General features: G+C 49.6%; 2 protein-coding genes across 15 annotated transcripts in view; one reads left to right on the top strand and one right to left on the bottom strand.

Moving 5' to 3' along the window:
- Positions 1-332: 332 nt before the first annotated feature.
- Positions 333-2141, bottom strand: TMEM158 (transmembrane protein 158). The gene has a single exon (XM_019946739.3). The coding sequence runs from the start codon at positions 1850-1852 to the stop codon at positions 971-973; it is 882 nt and encodes a 293-aa protein (XP_019802298.1). The 5' UTR covers positions 1853-2141; the 3' UTR covers positions 333-970.
- A 180-nt stretch (positions 2142-2321) lies between these two features.
- LARS2 (leucyl-tRNA synthetase 2, mitochondrial) overlaps positions 2322-19317 on the top strand; it is a 279513-nt gene continuing 262517 nt past the window's right edge. For 5 of the 14 annotated variants that reach the window (XM_033864711.2, XM_033864710.2, XM_033864709.2 and 2 more), the window contains exons 1-2: positions 2327-2560; positions 18680-18894. The gene's annotated coding sequence lies outside the window, so the exon portion shown is untranslated. Of the gene's footprint in view, positions 2561-18679; positions 18895-19317 lie in introns of all 14 variants that reach the window. The other 9 variants (XM_073811088.1, XM_019946728.3, XM_033864713.2 and 6 more) reach the window with 5 other exon arrangements.

The following is a 19317-nucleotide window of genomic DNA, read 5'->3' on the forward strand; positions in this document are numbered from 1 at the left end:
GGAACTACCGATTTCACCGTTTTGGCACTTAACTTGGTGTTTTGCAGGGCCTGAGGGAAATGCGTAAAAAGATAAATCACATAAAACCCTGTATGCCGCCGTGACCGGTGTCAGTGAGGCTGAGGGGTGGGGGTGGCCGCGTGGTGAGAGGCAAAAACACTGCCATTAGGGTCAGTAGTATGGTTTCCATCTCCCGCCTCTCCCAGACAGGTAAGGGAGACAGAGTTAGCCCTTCTCTCACTTTCTGAAGATTCCCTTCCTCACGTTTCAGGGGATTATCTTGTAATTCTTGGATTCCTTTTCCGAATCAAATAAAGACACATACGCATCTCTGGAGGAAAATGTCTGTATTAAAAGCCAAAAAAACACAGAAGTACAAGAAGAAATGCCCATCTGGCCACGTCACTGGATAGATCGACTTGGAAAAAGGTTAATAAAGTTCATTTTCAGCGGTAACAATATATCAGTGTTAAATCATTCCCATGCCTCCTCCCCCTTCTAAATAAATTAAAAAACAACAAACTTCAATTACTATGTTCAGATACAAAGAGCTTCCCTTACTACAGCAATAGCAATTTGATTTTTTTTACTAAAACTTTCATTTAAAACAGTTATTAAATATATAAAACAAATACACAGGATTTGGTCATTTTCTGCCATGGATATAGGGCACGTGGGTGCGGGGAGGAAGGAGGGCAGGGGGACGCAAAGAGGGGAAAGGGCCCCATTTCCCTCCTCTCCGTCTTCCAAGCTGCGGATCTCACCCTGCAGGGCAAGGGCTTGCATCTGCTTTTCGGAGCCAGAAGCGCGGCACAAACCTGGCTTTTCCCACACGCTGGGGCCTCTTCCGCGGACCCCTCCCCGGAAGAACTAACGGTCACTACTGCACGAAGCACACCGGCCGAGTCTCCCGGCGGGAAAGGCACCGAGAGCGCGGACATAGGGAGGACAAGGGGAGGAGTGGGGCGGGTCACTTGGTCGCCGCCCCCGAGGTGACGGCCGCGGCTGCTGCTGCGGCGGCGGCGGCTGCGGCGGCGGCGGCGGTGGTCCCAGCGGGTACGGCGGCGGGGGCGGCGGCGGCGGCGCTGGCGGTGGTCCGGCGCTGCTCCATGCCGTTGGGCAGGAAGCCGGCGATGATGGGCACCGGCCAGATGAGGGCGGCCACGCTCCACACGACGATGACCAGGGTCATGAAGCAGGCCACCAGCGTGGACTCGATGGGCTTGCGGTTCAGCCGCCAGCCCGGCTCGCCCTGCAGCTCCTCCAGGCTGAAGTCCAGGCAGCAGAAATGCAGCGGCTCTCCCTGCAGCCACAGCGGCCCGGGGGGCTCGGCCGCGGGGTAGGCGGGCAGCGCGGTGGGCGTCCCGGCGGTGGCGCCGGCGGGCCGGAGGCGGCCGGGGCGGCGGCCGCGCACCCAGCCGCAGCCCACGCAGAGGCGCAGGTCCTGCTGCGCGCCGCCCGCCGCCAGCCCTAGGTGCTCGATAAGTAGCGGCGGCCCGACTCGGTGGAAGGCGGCGGCGAAGAAGGCGCGGCCATGCGCGTTGGTGGAGAAGAGGAGCAGGTCGCACTGGAAGCCCCGCGGGCGGCCCCAGCGCACGAGCAGCGAGCTCAGCATCTGTCGCTGCACGCTGATGTTGCACGGCGCCGCCGCCTCCTCCTCCGGGCCGGGGCGCTCGGGGGCCCCGGGCGCAGCCGAGGCCAGCAGCCGCGGGGCGGCAGGCTCGTCCGCAGACGACGCGTTGACCGAGGCGTTGAGGGGCGCCCCGAGGAGGCCCGGCGCGTCCGCGGCCCCGCCGCGGGCGGGCGGCAGCGGGCAGGCGGCGGCCAGCAGCGCGGCGAGCAGGGGCAGCATGGCCTGTGGCGGGCGCCTACGCGCGCAGGGCAGGCGGTGGCTGCATGGCGCGCGGGAGACGAGCCGGCGAGCGGACGGCGGGACCGCGGGGACTGGCGGCGGGCGGAGTGAAGACGCGTCGGGCCCCCCTCAGCCCACGGGGGCGGCGCGGAGGCGGGGGCGGCGGCTCGCTTGGCGCGTGGCTCCCTCCCGGCCCGGCGGTGTCTGGGGTTCCCCGCCGCCCCCGACGCGGGAGCCCTCGGACGGCCAGGCGGCTCTGCTGGGCCCTGCGCTCGCCGGGAGCAGGATTCCCCGACTCGGCTCCGCCCCCCGCGCGCCTCGCCCCATCCCGCCCCGCCCTCCGCCCGCTAGGCTCGGAGACTCCGGGGAGGGCGGGGTTGCACGCGCCGCGGCGGGAGCGGGGGCGTGGTCGGGCGGGCCGGGAGGGGTGTCGGCAGCTTGCGGGGGTGGGACTCCGAGGCCTGCGCGTGGGCCCGGACGGTCGCTTCTGTGGCTGTTTTCCGATAGTTTGGGGTGGGGTGGCTTGGCCCGGTTCGCGAAGCTTGCGGACGCGCCCTGGCGGCCCCGCCACACCGCCGGAGTCCAACTCCAAGCGGCGAAGGCACTTTGAGGGAATGGCGTCCTCGGAGGGAGGCTTTTGTCACGCCTGAGGCGGGCCTGAGATGTCTCACCTTAGTGCTCACCTGGACCTCGCTCCTTTTCCAGAAGGTAAAACTGAGGCGGAGAGAGGGGGAAAGACTTCCCCAGGCCACCCCAAGAGCCAGAACCAGAACTCCTGGCCACGAGTGACTCTTAGGTCCGGAGAGTTTGGCGGGTTTTTAATGTACCTCCAACACAATAGATCCACTTGGTATTCTCACAGCAAGCAAACCCCAAAATTCCAAGAACTCTATGGAGTTGGGGTGGAGAGGGTCGGGTGGGAATGTGAGCCCCATAACCTTGCAGCTCTGGGGTTTCCTGATAAGGACTTTCATTCCCAGGAAACAGCTCCTCATGTGCAAGGCCCTGTCTGGCAAGTCCAATGAGCACGTATTTATGAAAGATTTGTATGTAGAGTCTGTTCAAGGGAAGATTCATCTCCGTTAGGATATTAAGTGGAGGAAGGCCTGTCAAGAATAACGTGCCAAGATCAGATTTATATTTTAAAAAACACTTTCCTAGCAGTTTGGCCTTTTACACTTGGTAAGAAAAATTCACTGATGCTGCTCCAAGAGAATACCCCTGTGGTTTGAAGCCAGTGTGCTGCGTGAGCACCAGCTATTCCTGAGTCTGAGAGGGAAGGGGTGGAGAGAGCAGAAACAGGCCATCACCGAAATGGCACTCCGTCTAAACCAGCTCCATTTCCTGAACAGAACTACATCGCTAGGCTTGGTGGCTGATTACATTTCTGGCAGAGTTATCCATTGTTTCTAACAATAAGTCAAACCAGGTTGAGGAAGATGTAAAAACAGCTCCAAAATATAGGTCGCAAACCTACCTGCCTTCTTTCCACTTGGGCAAGTTATTATTCTGACTTGGCCTTGGCTTCCCAATCTGAACAGTGGGGTCAGTGGTACCTGCCTTGCGGGGTTGCTGTGATCAGTGCACTCAACCCAGTGTCTGTCCATCTGTTCACAGAGGTGCTCATGCGTTGGCTGATGAGATGTAGTTCCTATCAGTCTAGCCCGAGCTGGCTGTCTGGAATGACCCTTGGTTTCTACAGAAATGATGAATTTCCTTGAGGGGATGGGACTCCCTTTTGTTTAAGCCTTCGTCACATTTCTGCTGGGAAGCAAGCTACCAGAGAGAACAATGTGAATTTTCGTGCTTTTATTAAAAGTTAGTTTTCCTTTTAGACTTGCATGCCAGGAACAGAATTTATTGTCTGATACGGCAGAGCGGTTTTAGTCTGAGCCATGTGGCTGGTGAACAGCCCAAGAACAGGGGCCTCAGGTAATCTTCAGGGCTGAGAGAGGCCCAGTCTTCAAGGGGTGGGTTTTGAGTCCACTGTCTTTGACAGTAGGTGATGCTCTCCAGGGTTTCAGCCAGAGGTGGGAGCTTGCTGGCTTTGTCTGAGCAGCAGGGAGGCAGCAGCAAAGGAAGAAGACACAGAGCCACTTGGGGAGCCAAATAGTTAGCTGCAAGGCTGTGCCACCATTGCCCTGCGTCCTAGGAACCTGAATTCTGCCCACTTTTCCAGCACGTGTAGGACTCCAAAACCTTACCCTCGTTCAGAGGGACAACCACACAGTTCTAGATTGATTTGCTGTCTTTAGGGGCAATTGGAATTTGGGAAGATAAGATAAAATTACGTTGTTTTCGGTCTTGTTTACTTCTGTGTTACCAGCAATGGCAGAAGCACTTGAGCACAGGGGAGAGGCTGTGTTTGTTGATTGGACAAATTTGCCTGTTTGCTAATAGCTCTGACCAGCCACCATTTATTTAGTACTTTCCACATGCCAGGTGTTTTACACACATCATCTCTACTCTTTTCAACAATCCTATGGATGTGATACCTATTTTACAGTGAAAAGACTGAGGCTCAAAGAGCGTGAGTAACCCACCTGAGGCCCCACAGCAACTGGTGGCAAAACCGGAATATCAGTCCAGTCTCCACTGACTCGAAAGTTTGTGCTTTTCAAAGAACTAGTTGTGTCTTGTCTTATTGAGGTTGGGTACCAAAGTCTGTGCATAAGTTAAAAGAATATATGGTGTAATTCTAATTTCATTTTGATAAAAACTTTTGGTCGAGTTTCTTTTTAAAGATATATATATAACCAACATATTATAACAGCATTAGACAAAGATTGGAAAACAGTGGAGGAAACCATTAGAATCCCGGCTACCTGATTCTTTACTTCTCTGCTCTTTTCTGCAATCTTCGTATTCTCTAAATGTGCAACTAATACTTAAAAAAAAAAAAAAAAAAGGAAATTGAAGTCCCACTACCTTTTACAGCCATTATCACTTTGTGTTCTTCCCTTCAGCCCAGAGGGGATCTGGGGTCCAGCCAGGAGCATAGGGCACTCAACATGCAGTTGCTGACTGAGTGAGTTGGCCTGCTGGTTAAGAATTCTGCCCAAGCTACAGGCGGAGACCTGGTTAAGTTGTCTGGCTCCTGGTCCCTTCTCTGATCCATCTCCTACCACTTTCCCTTTCCCTCACCGGCTCTGTTCCAGGCATACTGCCTTCCTTGCTATTCCTGGAACACAGCAAGCAAATGCAGACGCAGAGCCTTTGCCCATGCTGTTTCCTCTGCCTAGGATGCCATTCTTTCTGATAGCTATCTTGCTTGCTCCCTCCCTTCCCACAGATCTCTGTTAAGATGTCAGCTTCCCCAGAGAGGCCTTTCCGGACCAGTCCTGTAAAACAGCACCCATTCCCAGCATCCCCATCCCTCTCCATCCTCTTGTGCATGGTTCCGTGTCTTCCTGGTACTTATCTTCAGCCGTCACACCGTAGGTTTTTCTTCTTTGTTTAATGTCTATCCCTTCTTTGGAATGCTTGCTGCCTCAAAGCAGGGCTTTATCTGTTTTGTTCAATGGAACAGTGCGTGGCATATAGTAGGGGTTCAATGACTAGCTGATGAATGAGTGAGTGAATTTAATAGACTGGGCCAACCCAGCAGGCAGGATGTCGGGGAGCGGTCAGGGAATTGAGATGGACAGAGCCACGCCAGTTCCACAGCAACAAGACTCACGTAGCCCCTACCAGCCTGCAGGCCTGGAGCCGCCCACCTGGCCCTGCCCTGCCCGGGACTGGTGGAGGAGCCAGGTCCCATGGGGAACCACCTGCCGGGGCAGAGTTTGGCCTGGAAGACTGAATTGATCTCGCAAACCCTGACACCCAGCAGCACTGAGGGACATGAGTCAGGGCAAGCTGAATGACTAGGAAGAACATCCCAGATGAGCCCAGACTTCCCTTCTATCTAAGGAAGAAAGGCAAACGAGACTCCTTCCATCTCCTCAAGTCCTATCATTTTTATCAAACGAATGGAAGACTTTGATAAATCTCTGTTTTGTCTATAAAATACAAATAGCAAGTTCTTCTACATGGACCGTATTGTTAGAAAACAATCATGAGGACTTCAAAGAAAATAATTACTAATGATGCCCAGTTGTTTCATTCTTTTCATTTCCTGTGTCCTTCCCCCGGTGTTAGCTAATTTTTCCTTATGCTGCCTACTGAAGTTATAATTAACAAAAAGATCTCCCTGGGTTATTTGAATTCCTTTCATCTAACGACCTCAGAGTGCCACAGGTACAGTAATTTGTTAGATATGATTACCACACGCTGTAGACTGAGAAGTAAGCAAGAACCACAAAAGAATCGTAAAAATAGGACAGAGGAAAGAGGGGCTTAGAAACCAGTGGTTCAGCTATACCAGAGTCACTGGTGAAGGCTGTGGTAGTTGGGTTGGCATGTGTTTTGACGGGGCGGGGGGGGGGGGGGGGGCGGGCACTAGGAAATAGGGGAAGAATTCTTTTCATTCCAGTCTCCCTGTGAAATCCCATTCCTCAGATGGGAAACTTGACTGCAGGAGCAGCTGAAGAGCTGGGCCTTTGTACCAGGCACTGGGGGAGGGCTGGGGGCCCCCAGTGTTCAGGTGATTAGAGCCTGACCAGTCCTGTGCCCTCTGCTTCCAGGCTGCTTCGTGACCTCACCGGGTGGCTCAGCCAGATCTCCAGGGTGTGGATGTTTATTCTTCCTGATCACTGTGGTCAGAAGGGAGATTTCCCTCCACGTACTTCTGGCAGCAATTATAGCCCACACAATTCATTTGGCAATTAATCGTGGGCTGCCTTGGGACAAGGCTGCTGTGGCCAGCTCAAGCTGTTACTAAGACAATTCAGTCTGGTGCATTCATTGTTTGCTTGTGGATATCCTCTGTGCATGGTGGGCAGGGCCACTGCTGGTATTTCTTTTCTATCCAGAGACCCAGACATCATGCTGGGCTTCTGGTAAGATTTCAGCAAAGACTTTTTGAGGCAATAAGAAGCTTGTGCTGTTATAGGAAGATGGAGAGTATCTAAGAGAGAACTGTGAGGAAGAAAATGGTGCCCAGGTGATAACATATGTGAAATAATTTGAAGGGGAGAGAAATCCTGCCAAGTGAGACCCTCTTTTGGGTTTGGCCTAGCATTGGTACCTTCACCAGATGATAACTGTCCCTTGACAGACACTTACTGTGCTCCAGGCACTGTGTCAACCACTTGAAATGCATCCCCACCGTAGTCTCCTGAGAAAGAGATTACTGTGACCATTTTACAGATGAGGTAAACGGAGCCTCGAGGGATTAAGTCACTTATGCAGAATCACAGTGGTGGAACCAAAATCCAAACCTCATCTGACAACAGTGTTCTTAATCACAGCCCTGCTAAATGGTCTCTGCCATCACCGACAGCCTTGTGAGTTGGAGGTTATTGTCCTGTTTTAATGATGAGGAAGCAGGAGCAGGATGTCTGGGCAGTTGGCAAAGGATGGGTCATCTGCATCTCTTCAGCATTCCAATTATATCTAGCCTACACTCAGTCCCAGTTCATAAATTCCATCAATACTGAAATTCTGGAGGATGTTTTCCCAATCTGGTGCATCCTTATGGATGGAGCCCTGGATTCCCCATGCCTGTTGCTCTGCCTCCAGGGCCATCAGGGCTCCTGGTACTCAGTAAGTGCTGGTCAGGAACCTGGGATTCAGCAGGGACTGCTCAGCTGCGCAGACATCCAGCCTGGAGCTCCTGAGATACCTGAGAGCTTTCAGGTATGACGTTGATGGATTCTAAGATAATGTATTCACAAGTTGCTTGGCGAAATATTCAAGAGGTATTGACTAAACCCCATTGATGGGGATAGCAGAATAGTTTCTGTGAAAAAACCGCCATTAAACACTTATTTCCAGGGTGAGCATCTGTCAGGCAAACTAACTGAAACTATCTTTTAAAAACTTTTTTTTTTTTTGGTAATATGGTGATGTGCATTTCTAAAACTTTGGTGTTGCTTAAAGTAATTTCTTTTGGAAAGACAACCCTTAAAGCAAATGATATTTTGTTGTTCTTTTTTTTTTTTGCGGTATGCGGCCCTCTCACTGTTGTGGCCTCTCCCGTTGCGGAGCACAGGCTCCGGACGCGCGACGCGCAGGCTCACTGGCCATGGCTCACGGGCCCAGCTGCTCCGCAGCATGTGGGATCTTCCCGAACCGGGGCACGAACCCGTGTCCCCTGCATCAGCAGGCAGACTCTCAACCACTGCGCCACCAGGGAAGCCCTATTTTGTTGTTCTTGTATCCACCTTATAAAAAATTAAAATGTCATTTAACATTTATAAATGTAAATTCTGAGAGTTTCAGTATGGCAAATATGGGAGACAGAGCTGGGTCATCAGAGCCAAGGCAGCTGAAATGTTCCCCATCAAGCAGTAACCAGCGTCATAAAAATTTACTTCATGCTGCTTCAAAACAGCACCAAACACTCCCTTCAAGTGAAATCGTTGGTGTTCCGTTTCCAGAGGTAGGGAGGAGACGGAGGAAGCAAGAGCCCATTTGGAGAGGGCCAGGAACATTGGAACACATTTGTCAAAGTCTTTCATGCCTTCTCACTGCGCCCCCTTCCTGCTGGATCTACTGGCCCCACATTCAAGGGGACATCTGCCACTTGCCTGGGCATGTCCTGTCACTCAGGGGTCCTGCCTGGCATTGCCTTCGTGTTGAGTTGGCCTCTTGGTCTACCCATTCTTTCTCTACTAAAGTCCCCAGATTTGGAGATTTGAGAGAGTTGTGACTATGAACATGGCCTTTGGAGCTGGGCAGACCTAGACTGGATGCAGTACTTTACTGTGTCTCGGTTTTCTTGTCTGTGAAATGGGCCTAAGAGCTGCTCTCTTCTAAGGGTTAAATGGGATTCTTATTGCAAAACAGCATTCAGTGAGAGTGGCTAGCACTTTGGGTTCCAGAAACATGGGCACGCAGCTCTTCCTCTCTCCTTACACTGCTGTGGAAACGGATGTATTTGCACCTGCAGGGGTTCATCATTGTATGTGGAAAATAAAGAAAGAGGGATGGCTCCTGGCTTAAAAGAAGCTAACGTACATTCCTGTCTACCCGGAGCCATCCCTAGTAATCAAGCACACTTGGATTCCTGTGGCCATGAGAGTTGGAAGGGATCGCAGAGGCCACCTAGTCCAAGCTCCTCGTTTTATAAATGGGGAAACCAAGGCCCAAAGATGGCTGCTGGCCTCACCAAAGATCACAGTCTGGTTGGCAGCAAAACCAGGGCTGGAAGCCAAAACCCATGGCCAACTGGCCATCAAACATGGCACCTCTGTAAGTACAGTCTGTTGCAGTGCTTTTACAGCTGCACTTTAAAAATGAGGTCCAGTTGCAAAGGGAGAGCAAAGAGCCTTTCTAATTTACTTAGAGAAGAAGAGGAAAATAATGGGCTTTATAATTGCCAGAATCACACTCCTAACTCTATTTACACGATGGAGGATTGACTGCGTGGGCTGAAAGTGTCAGCACACTTGGCAAGCTTCCATTCTGATGCATTGAAGCCTTTCTCCTTCCAGCTCTGCTAAGAACCTGGGTCAGGCCCCAGGAGACCCCGATGTGAGTGGAAGCCCAGGCTGAACCAACCCCACCCTTAAGTCCTGAAGGAGTCCATGGGAATAGGCAGGAACTTGGAGCCCACTGTCCAAGTGAGGCCACTGGGGCCATCAGGTCATGCTTCTTCCTGGTACCCGGCCTGTTGGCCAAACTCCTGCAGTCCTTTGCATGGTATGAGAATCCCCAGGTGACTGCCTGCTTGAAGCTATGTACCAGGGTCACCCAGAGCTGGCTGTGCCCTGTCCTCACCATCCAGGCTGTCCCCGTCAATGGCAGTCTTCATTTTGATGGTACCTCAGTTTGCTTTGCCCTGTGCACTTTGGAGATGTGAGCTGTGAGCCCCTCCATGGAAGAACCCAGTGCCACCCTGGAACTGGGCCTGTGGTTCCAGCCCTGTCCACCCTAGCCCAGCATGTATCGCCCTCTCTGGCTGGCTGCTGACTAAGCAATGGAGCACACAGGTGGGAGGGATCAGATTTCTCTTAAAGCCAAACTCCTGTGGAAATCTAATGAGTGAAGCTCAGAGATTTCCCACACTGCCCACTTGCGACTCGCTTTTCAGTGACAGTAATGGAAAGGAAACACATTTGGCTTCCCATAGGCAGACAGTCTCACAATGTCCCATGCTCCACCAGGGCCCAACCATCTCACTGTCACAGAGACTGATACCTGCAGTCACCTACAGTCCCCTGAGCAGGCATCTCCCAGAGGGGACCCATTAGGGTTCTGAACTGACCCCTGTGGCTTACACCTTTCTTAAATCCAGTTCACTTTAGTCTCTTGTTCATCAGTGATCTGGCATCTTGTTTTAAGCCTCAAAATGGCAGATCACTTTTATCTTGTAGGCTAGCTTGGATTGGCTGGAAGTCATTACCTGAGTGCTGTGTTCAGAAGGATTCTGAGGCTGAATCTTGGCTCAAGGGGGAAATATTGTGATGGACTAACAGTAGCTGCCAGGGTATGAAGGAATACAGATAGTGAATATCTGGTTTTGTCTGCCTGTTTCTTCAGGAAAGGACCTCCCTTTCTCTGGGGTATCTGCTGCTCCCTAAATCCGTATGGTTTTGGTGGTGCTACCAGTTAGAGTACCTGGACCCTGGTTTCAGTGATGAACATGTGACCCAGGCCTAGCCAATCATAGTGCCCCAGCCACCTAACCCTAATGATTTGCCCAGGGAGCATGTGACCCAAGCCAGCCAATCAGAGACCGTCCTTGGGATTTGATACATGAAGCTGGAGGAGAGAAGGCATCTCTTTCCTCTGGCATGTCTGGCTGGAATGAAGGAATACTGGAGTTGTCTGCAGCTCTGTCCACTCCTTCCTCCACCCCCTGCCCATTTCTCCTCTCCCTGCACACAGAAAGCCTGTTTACAGTAGGAAGGAATAACCAATAGCAGTTTCTGAGAGATGCCGGAAGGCTTGTTGTTATCATTTGTGACCCTTGATCTAGCAGGACTTGAAGCCTGCACTGCCCCTGTTCTGACCAGATTGTGAGCTTAAAAGCACAGTTGTGAAAATGGAAGCAGGCTAGAGTTGCGTGTCTGACACATGCAACCAAATACATGCAGCAGCTATCTGTCAGCCCTCTTGTTATCACTCAAAACACCCTCAGCTTTAGCACTGCTTTAATCTTACTGGGAAGCCCCTCTACTCCCTTTTCTCACAGCCCCCAGAATGCCAGCTGTACTCTTTGAACCCCTCTAATTCTCTCAAAGAAAGAAGACACTTTTTTCTCTCCTTGATCATATTCATAAATGAGCACCACTCCCTCCCCTGCTCAATCTCAGGGGAAATTTCTGTTCTCTATATAATTAGCATTTGAACCGAATCACTCAACATTTGTGAATCTGTGTTCCAAGGTCATAATCGTGAATAAAGAGAAAGTTTGTAGCTCCAAGACATTTATCATGTTGTTTACGATGGTGAAAAATTGGAGACCAACAAAATGCCCCCCAGTAAGGGGATGGCTAGGAAATAGAGAAACGTTCTCCATATGAAAGAGTACGCAGCCATGACAATTCTCTTTACAGAGAGTTTTCTGCTGAGTGTGGCATTGAGACCATCATGCAGACTTTAGCTCCTCTCATGGTGTCCAGAGTGTAGAACCCCCAGAACTTTGGTTATTTGCATAACCTTCACCGATGCTTTGTGCAGTTTAGGGAGAGGGCACGTTGCATAAGGCTTGTGATTCCACCGACAATATCTTGAGATACTCCCTGTTATGGGGGTCTCACTCTCTCTTCCTTTTTCCCACATAGCACCCAGCCTCACTGTCTTCACTCTCCTCTCCCCTAGATTTCCTCAGGGGACCTCAGAAGTCCTTCCCTTCTATTGTAAAGAGCAATCCAGTTCTTCCCTGGATCCTACCTCCCAATCTATCCTGGGACTCCCCTGACCTGAGCCATGCAGGGAACCAGACCCTTCCTTCTTACAAGACCATTGAGCCCTGGATTTTGCCACTGGAGCATGTTCTGGAGCTTCCCGATCTCCACCAAAATTGGCTTTCCAGACCTTAACTGCTCCTGAATCCCCTGGAGGGCCCACCCTAGTGGTTCTGATGCAGCAATGCAGGGTGGGGCCTGAGAATCTGCATCTCTAACAAGACCCCTGATGGTTTCCAGGTGATGCTGAGGCTGCTGGTCTGGGGACACACTTTGAGAACCACTGACTTGGAGCATTTCTCTTGAACACATAGAATACTCTCCCTAAGAGGAATTTTGTGAACAGTGTTTGCTCCATCTTGTCACATATTATTATAGTACTATTCCTGGAGATAGAAAACGTTACATAAAAATGTTTATGCCAGGGGCATCTGCTTCCCAGTTTCTCCAGAGAAGGGGATCCCAGACTGCCCATCATCTGGATTTGCTTAACTAAAGAGATCCAGATCTTTCCATGGTTTGGAAAGATGATTTCCAGCAACTAACCAGGGCAGCTTCCATGGTATCCAGGCCAGAGAAGGTGCCAGGATGGGGAGCAGTGTTGGGAGCAGGGCTGGGCCAGCAGAGGTTGGAGTCCGGCCCCAGAAGCCAGGTCAGGGACCAGTCAACTCACTGGCAGCTCTACTCAATCATCACTGTACCAAGCGCATGTCAGAGGTGACCAGGGACACAGCTCTCTGCTGGTGGAGGAAGGGGAGCCAGGCCAAGTCAGCACGTGAAAATATGAAGTCACCCCAGACTCATGGTGGGCACTGACGGAAAAGCTACGGGAGGTTGGGAAGCCCCAGGGCACATGGTTCTAGTCCTGCCCTGGTGTTGGCTGGTGAGCCTTCCATCTTGAGCACATCGCGTCACCTGTTTCAGTTCCAGTGTCTCATTGGTAAAACGAGGGGCCTGCACCAGATGATGTCCTTGGCTCCTTTAGATTCCACGGTCAAATGTGTCCTCAGGGCTGGCACTTCTCCTCTTCATTGGGACTGTCTTCCTTTTGTGGGGTAAGGGGGATAAAGGGCCAGCTCGGGTGTTACGAGAACTTGGGCCGGTTAGCACGCCTTGATGCGTGTGACAGCCTCTTTGGTTATGAGGGGTCGTCAGGCGGTGAGAGATCCAACACGCTGTCTCAGTCCCTGGGGTGCTCCTTTTACTCTGACAAGTGGAAGCAGGATGTTGGGGAGCACAGGTGTGGAGATGGGTCGCATACTGGGCTTCCAGATGTGGGGAGTGCCCAGCACAGCTGGACCACATTTGGTCCCCACTGGCTGCTGGGATCTGAAGGACAGGAGGAAAAGCATCGATAGCTCTTGCAGGGCCTCTCTGGACAGCAGCCCTGATGGCTTAAAATGGATGTGGATTGTGAAGGGAAGGGAGGCACTCCACTGGGGCAGGGGCACCGAGGACAGTATTGTCGTCTGAGTGCAGGAGTGTGGCTCCTCCCTGCAGCCAGCCGTGGGATGTGGCATTGCCCACTAGGGTACTGCTGGGGATTTGCCGGGCATTTATATAGTTTCCCCAGGTTCTATAGTCAGACTGTTCCCAGGACTCGGAGAGCTCTCATCTGCCAGCAGGAGCTCCTGGTGGCCTTGCCAGCCTCAGGCAGGGCCCTTCTCTGGCCCGATGGGGCTTCCCCTGTAACTTTGGGACAGACCTAGGCTCTGGGTGTTTCCCCTGCTTTCTCCCTTCCCGTGTCCCTCTTTCCAGGTGCCTGGGGATTCTCTTAGCCGACAGCCAGCTGAGCACTTCACACTTCATTGAAAAGTCACCACAATAATTACCAGATCATTAACAAGGGATTTTGAAAAGGCACTTAAGCATCTCTCCCATAATTGCAAAGACAGGTGTAACAGTCTATCTGGGCAGAGAAGAATGGTTTAAAGGGATGTTGGGGACTGAGTGTAAAAATAATTAAAGTGGGCTGAGCAGCGGCAGGAGTGGGTAACCTTCTTATCTGAGCATGGTAACAACCCAGGCAGCAGTGAGGAGGCCTCACAGTTTTAGACAAAACACAAAACCTACAGACTTTGTTTCTCCTCTTACACTTTAATAAGGAATTTGACATAAATCCTAGGTCTTCCTTAGAACGCCTGGTACCTGTTTCGACAAGGTTCGTGTACAAGAAACATAACCTATCCTGCACCACGGGCTTCATTATTAATTTTATTCATTACAGTTAATGAAAAATCAAATGTCCAAATGGCTGGGGACGAGGTGGGCAGATAAGCTCTCCTTATATCAAAAGTCCCACAGGAAGGAAGATAAATGGTTATGTCTCAAATAGGTGGACGATTAGGTATGCCTGCTTAAGCTACCCCCTTTACTGAAACTTTAGATCAAGTTGTTGCCTCCTGACAAATCTGCATACTGTTTGGACGGAGATACAACCCTTCCCTACCTGGGAACCTTGTTTCCAGAGATCCTTGCCCAATTGCAAGTGATACCCGGGTGGCAACAGACTCAAGTACAGATCATCACCTTTCTTTGATGGTCCAAGTCAGTGGGTTTCAGCCCTGGCTGCATATCAAAATCCTAGTAACACAGGTGTTGGGACTCACACAAGACATGTGGAATCAAAATCCCTGGGGCTGAAAACCTGGCATCCATATTTTTAAACACCTCTCAAGGTGATTGTTGTGTAATTTTTAGAGTACTGGTATTTGGGAACTAACCACAGGAACTGAGAATACTTTTTGTGAGGTTTTTTTTTCTCCTTTTCATATTCAAAGCTACTTTAGAGCACAGCTGCTTTAAAATGTCACCTGAGGGTCTTCAGCCTCCTTGAGAGGGCTGATTTGCATGAAGTATTTTCTAGATGCCAGGCAGAAAATGTAAGCTAAGCATAGGAGTGTTTGGGCTCGTGGTGACCATCTTTAGCATCAGGGAAGCATCTGTCTGGCACCTTGCAGGCTGGCGAGGCAAAGTGTGAAGTTCATGGTATTTCTTATTCGGAGAATAGCAAACTCTACCTAGGACATCATGCTATCTGGGTATGACTTGCTAAAATGCAACTGTGTCCGTCTGTGCATGAGATCATGCGTGCTGTGTGGGCCTAAATGTGCAGGTCCAAACTCCATGCCCTGTCCCAGATTCTCTGCCTGACTCTTGGACAGTGATCATGAAGCCTGAGACAACCGTGGTAGGAAAGGGAGGTCCTGGGTGGTCCCAGAGGGAATGAGGGTGATGGAAGATGCTGGGTAGACCTGGGGGGACAAGTAGATGGGAGGGGCTGGCTGTCTCCAGAAGGGATGGATGAGAGTGATGGGTGGGGTGCCGTGCTTAGGAGGAAGGTGTCACCAGCTAGATCGGAATCCACAGTTTGGGAGACCCGCTGTAACTAACAGATCAGTCTGCCCCTCCCCAAATCCTTAAATGTGCAGGCATCAACTTGTCATTTTGGATTTTATTAAGTTTTATTAAAATCACCTTGGAAATCTGCCCTATTTATCATAGACACCCTGATGTCTCTGAAACATCTCTGGGCATTGGGGTATTCACATTTCTCCTGCTCACCTCTGGCCCCGATTCCTGTTGGATTCCCAGTCTCTATTATGTGCTCTTGTTTTCCCCGTAGGATATCACCCCACCTCCCTCAGCCCTGATCTCTTCTTACCCTCAAAGTCCCACCAGCTCAAAGCTTTGGGAGGACCGACTTCCAGGCCCAGATCAGCAGAGTCCAGCCACATCACAAGGATACCCTTGCCCTTAGCCTGGTCGGGACCCTTTACACTCATGCTGCTCCTCGTGTTATAAAAGCAAAGCATCCCATTCCTGGCCCATTGCCCCTCTCATCTAGCATCTCCTCACCCCTTAGAGACCTCTGACACCCCACTTACCAGGCCAACGCTGCCAGCTGGGAAGGAAGAGTAGAAAGATAGATTGAGGGAGGCAGAGGGAATGACCCTCCTGTATATCTTAATTTCAGCATTAAAATCGAATAGCCAGAGATCCGATTCTGTAGACAGAAGCCAGTTACACACAAATTTTGGCAAATCATATGCAAATAACACATGTGTCTACCCTGGATTACATCTGCTTAGATGTGTTTTTCAGGAGCAGACAAGGAGAGATCACGGGGAAAGAGTGTTCGGGATGTGGGGGCAAAGAAGCAAGAGAGGGAATGATGGATTCTTAAAGCCAACCACATGCCAGGAAATTTTACTTATGTCATTTGCTCAGCTAGCCCTTCTTAAGTGGCTGTTGTGCGCTTTGTATATTGGCCACGTTTCTCCCTATCATTTAAAAGTGGCTGCCATTGCCCCAAACACCATGTCATCACACAGTGAGGGCCAGAAACAGAAAAAGAAAGGGGAAAGATAGCCTCACGCCTTTCTCTCTTTCATTTTTCAGAGAAGACAATTGCTTCTCAAAGCTACCCAATAATCTTCCCAAGGCCACAGAGCTGGGAATATAGTGGAGCAGTGATTTCAGTGTGGACAGTCTGACTCTAGATGGTCCAGCAGAAACATAATGCAAGCCACATATGCAATTTTAATCTTTTAGTAGCTACATTTAAAAAGTAAAAAGTAGGTGAAATTAATATATTTTATTTAACCCAATGTATCCGGAAGATTATTTCAACATGTCAACAGAAAAATTACTAGATATATTTTACATTTTTTATACTAAGTCTTTGAAATCTAATATATCTTTTATACTTAGAGTACATCTCAATTCAGTCATCATATTTTCACTGGAAATACTTGATCTGTATTTTATATTTTATAAAATTTATATATAGATACACATACTCAAGTTGTTCCAGATAGACTTAAAGTTTCCCAGTTATTGAATCAAGTAGTGGTTTTTGCATTCACATTTAAATTAATTAAAGTTAAATAAAATTTAAAATTTGGTTGCTCAGTGTTTCTAGCCACAGTTCAAGTGCTCAGAAGCCACATGTGCGGTGGCTACTGTATCGAATAGCATCGTCTAGAGTCAGCACACTTAAGCTCATTTTGATCAAATTCCCTGTACCCAGGTACATAGTGATGTGTTAGTAAGTGTCCACCTATATTTAAGTGATGCACAAACTCTCCAGCTAGAAGACTGGAGACCTGCCTTGTGTTCTTGCCCTGGTTCCAATCAGCTGTGTGACCTCAGGTGAGTTACTCTATTTCTCTGGCCTTTGTTGACTCATTTGTTAATGAGGTGGTATGTCTCAAATGTCTCTTTGAGCTCTCAAATTACCTATTTTTTCTCTTTTCTAAAAGAGAAAGGAATGAGGTCATTATTAAAGCCATGGGCACCAGGGTACGCGCACACACACACACACACACACACACACACACACACACACACACACACACACACACACACACACACACACACACACACACACACACACACACACACACACACACACACACACACACACACACACACACACACACACACACACACACACACACGTTCTCCTCAAAGTAATATATACAATCCGTGTTGGCAGTCTCCAGTATCTGCTGAAATGCTGTGGGCAAGCATGGCTCCCAGGGTGTTCTCTTCCTCCCCTCCAGCACTGAGGGACTTTCTCCAGAATGCCCATGATAAAGAAACATTGAGGCATTGTCTGGCCTCCAAATTCCAGGAAATATTGCTAGTTTGTTCCCTTTTATACACTGCCTTTTAAGGAAGAAAAATCCTATACATGGAAGGAATTCTGCGTTGGTTTCTACAATGATTTTGAGTCACTGGCTTCCTGGAACAGGCTGTGTTCTTTTTTTTTTTTTTTTTTTTTTTTTTGCAGTACGCGGGCCTCCTCTCACTGTTGTGGCCTCTCCCGTTGCGGAGCACAGGCTCCAGACACGGAGACTCAGCGGCCATGGCTCACGGGCCTAGCCACTCTGTGGCATGTGGGATCTTCCTGGACTGGGGCACGAACCTGCGTCCCCTGCACTGGCAGGCGGACTCTCAACCACTGTGCCACCAGGGAAGCCCAGCTGTGTTCTTTTAATATATATAAAAGAAAGGGCCTTGGCTCTCCCATACTCCCCTTTGTTACAGTTTGTATTGTGTGCACCTGACTTGTTAGTCAGAATGGGCCTTTGGGTTTATTGGTTTTTATAAAAGCTTTTATAAAAGTTTTTTATAAAAGCTCAACTATATTTTAGGTACAGAGCCATGAAAGGATGGTCAGGGGATTCGAGTCAAACCAGAGAGTAACTACTGAGTCTGAAGGCCCAGCAATCCACATAATAATTGGATTTGACCAGAACTTGCCTTCCAAATGGAGGACATGGATGTGCCAGGGGCATAAAAACTTAACGGCCGTGTAGGAAGGTCTCAGTTCTGAAAAATAATTGCCCCAGACTGGTGACATTTTACTACTTAGAGTCTCATTTCTTTGGGTCTTGTAAGGTGGGCAAAGTGGAACTAGCCTCCTCACCCCAAAATGAGAGATTGTAGTCTGGGTTTGAATTGGGGAGAAGAGAATAATAAGAAACTGAATGAGAGAAGAGGGCAGGAGGGGGCAGGAGGAACTAAAACGACACTAAAGGAAGACGCTAAAAGTTGTCAGCCATTTTATGTGACGCTAATGCCATACTGGAATTTATACAGACCAGCAAAGACATAAAGAATCTGTCACCAGTTTATTCTCTGCTTAACGAAAGACAGGCTGAAAAGAATCAGGAGTGTGGGGTTTAGTGTCTTCATTTCTTTAACCAGCGTGAGAATCAGAAGGAAGTTGATAACTCACTCATTTGTTCATCTTTTCATCCATTCATTGTGGTAGGTAACTTTGAAAGATGGTCACCATCAATTCTTGCCACTCCGTTCATCATGTCCTTCCATTAAGAGCTGAGTTTGTTTTCCCCTCCAGGTGATTCTGGGCTGGCCTGTGACTTGCTCTGACCAGTGGAATGTGCTGGAAGTGATGCTATGCCCTTGGGAGGCTGCGCTGTGCCGTAAAGGAGCTCAGGCTAGATTACTGGCTGATGAGAGGCCACGCAGAGAGGGAGAGGCCAGGAGGAGGAACCTGAGGTGCCAGAGGTGAAGGAAGCCTTCCCACCCAGCCCACCTACTGTTGGAATGCAGGTAAGTGACCTCAGTCAATGCCAGATGGACCGGAAAAACGGCCCAGCTTTGAACACTGCCCAAATTCAGCACCAACAGAGTCATGAAATTGTTGTGGTTTTAAGCCACTATGTTTTGGGATAGTTTGTCATCCAGCCATAGATAACTGAATATATATGTTTTTGGCAGCTGTATTTAAGGGGTTCCTTTTTTTTAGTTTTCTAAAATAGATTTTTGATCATAAATATGAGTTGAAATTTGTTAAATGACTTTTTCTGCCTCTGTTAAAATGGTCATGTGGTTACTTTTCTCCTTTAGTCCATTAATCTTTAATCTGCTCTGCATTTTTGGTTGTTTTTTAGCAGAGGTATTGCACATCATCTTTCATTAAATTTATCCTAAATATTGTATGTTTTTTGATGCTATTATAAATGGTACCTTAAA

The sequence above is a fragment of the Tursiops truncatus genome, chromosome 10 (assembly GCF_011762595.2).
Source record: "Tursiops truncatus isolate mTurTru1 chromosome 10, mTurTru1.mat.Y, whole genome shotgun sequence".
NCBI classification, from domain to species: Eukaryota; Metazoa; Chordata; class Mammalia; order Artiodactyla; family Delphinidae; genus Tursiops; species Tursiops truncatus.

What these genes read in the sequence shown, in the direction of transcription:
- TMEM158 (XM_019946739.3), bottom strand. Translation starts at nt 1,852, where the DNA reads ATGCTGCCCCTGCTCGCCGCGCTGCTGGCCGCCGCCTGCCCGCTGCCG.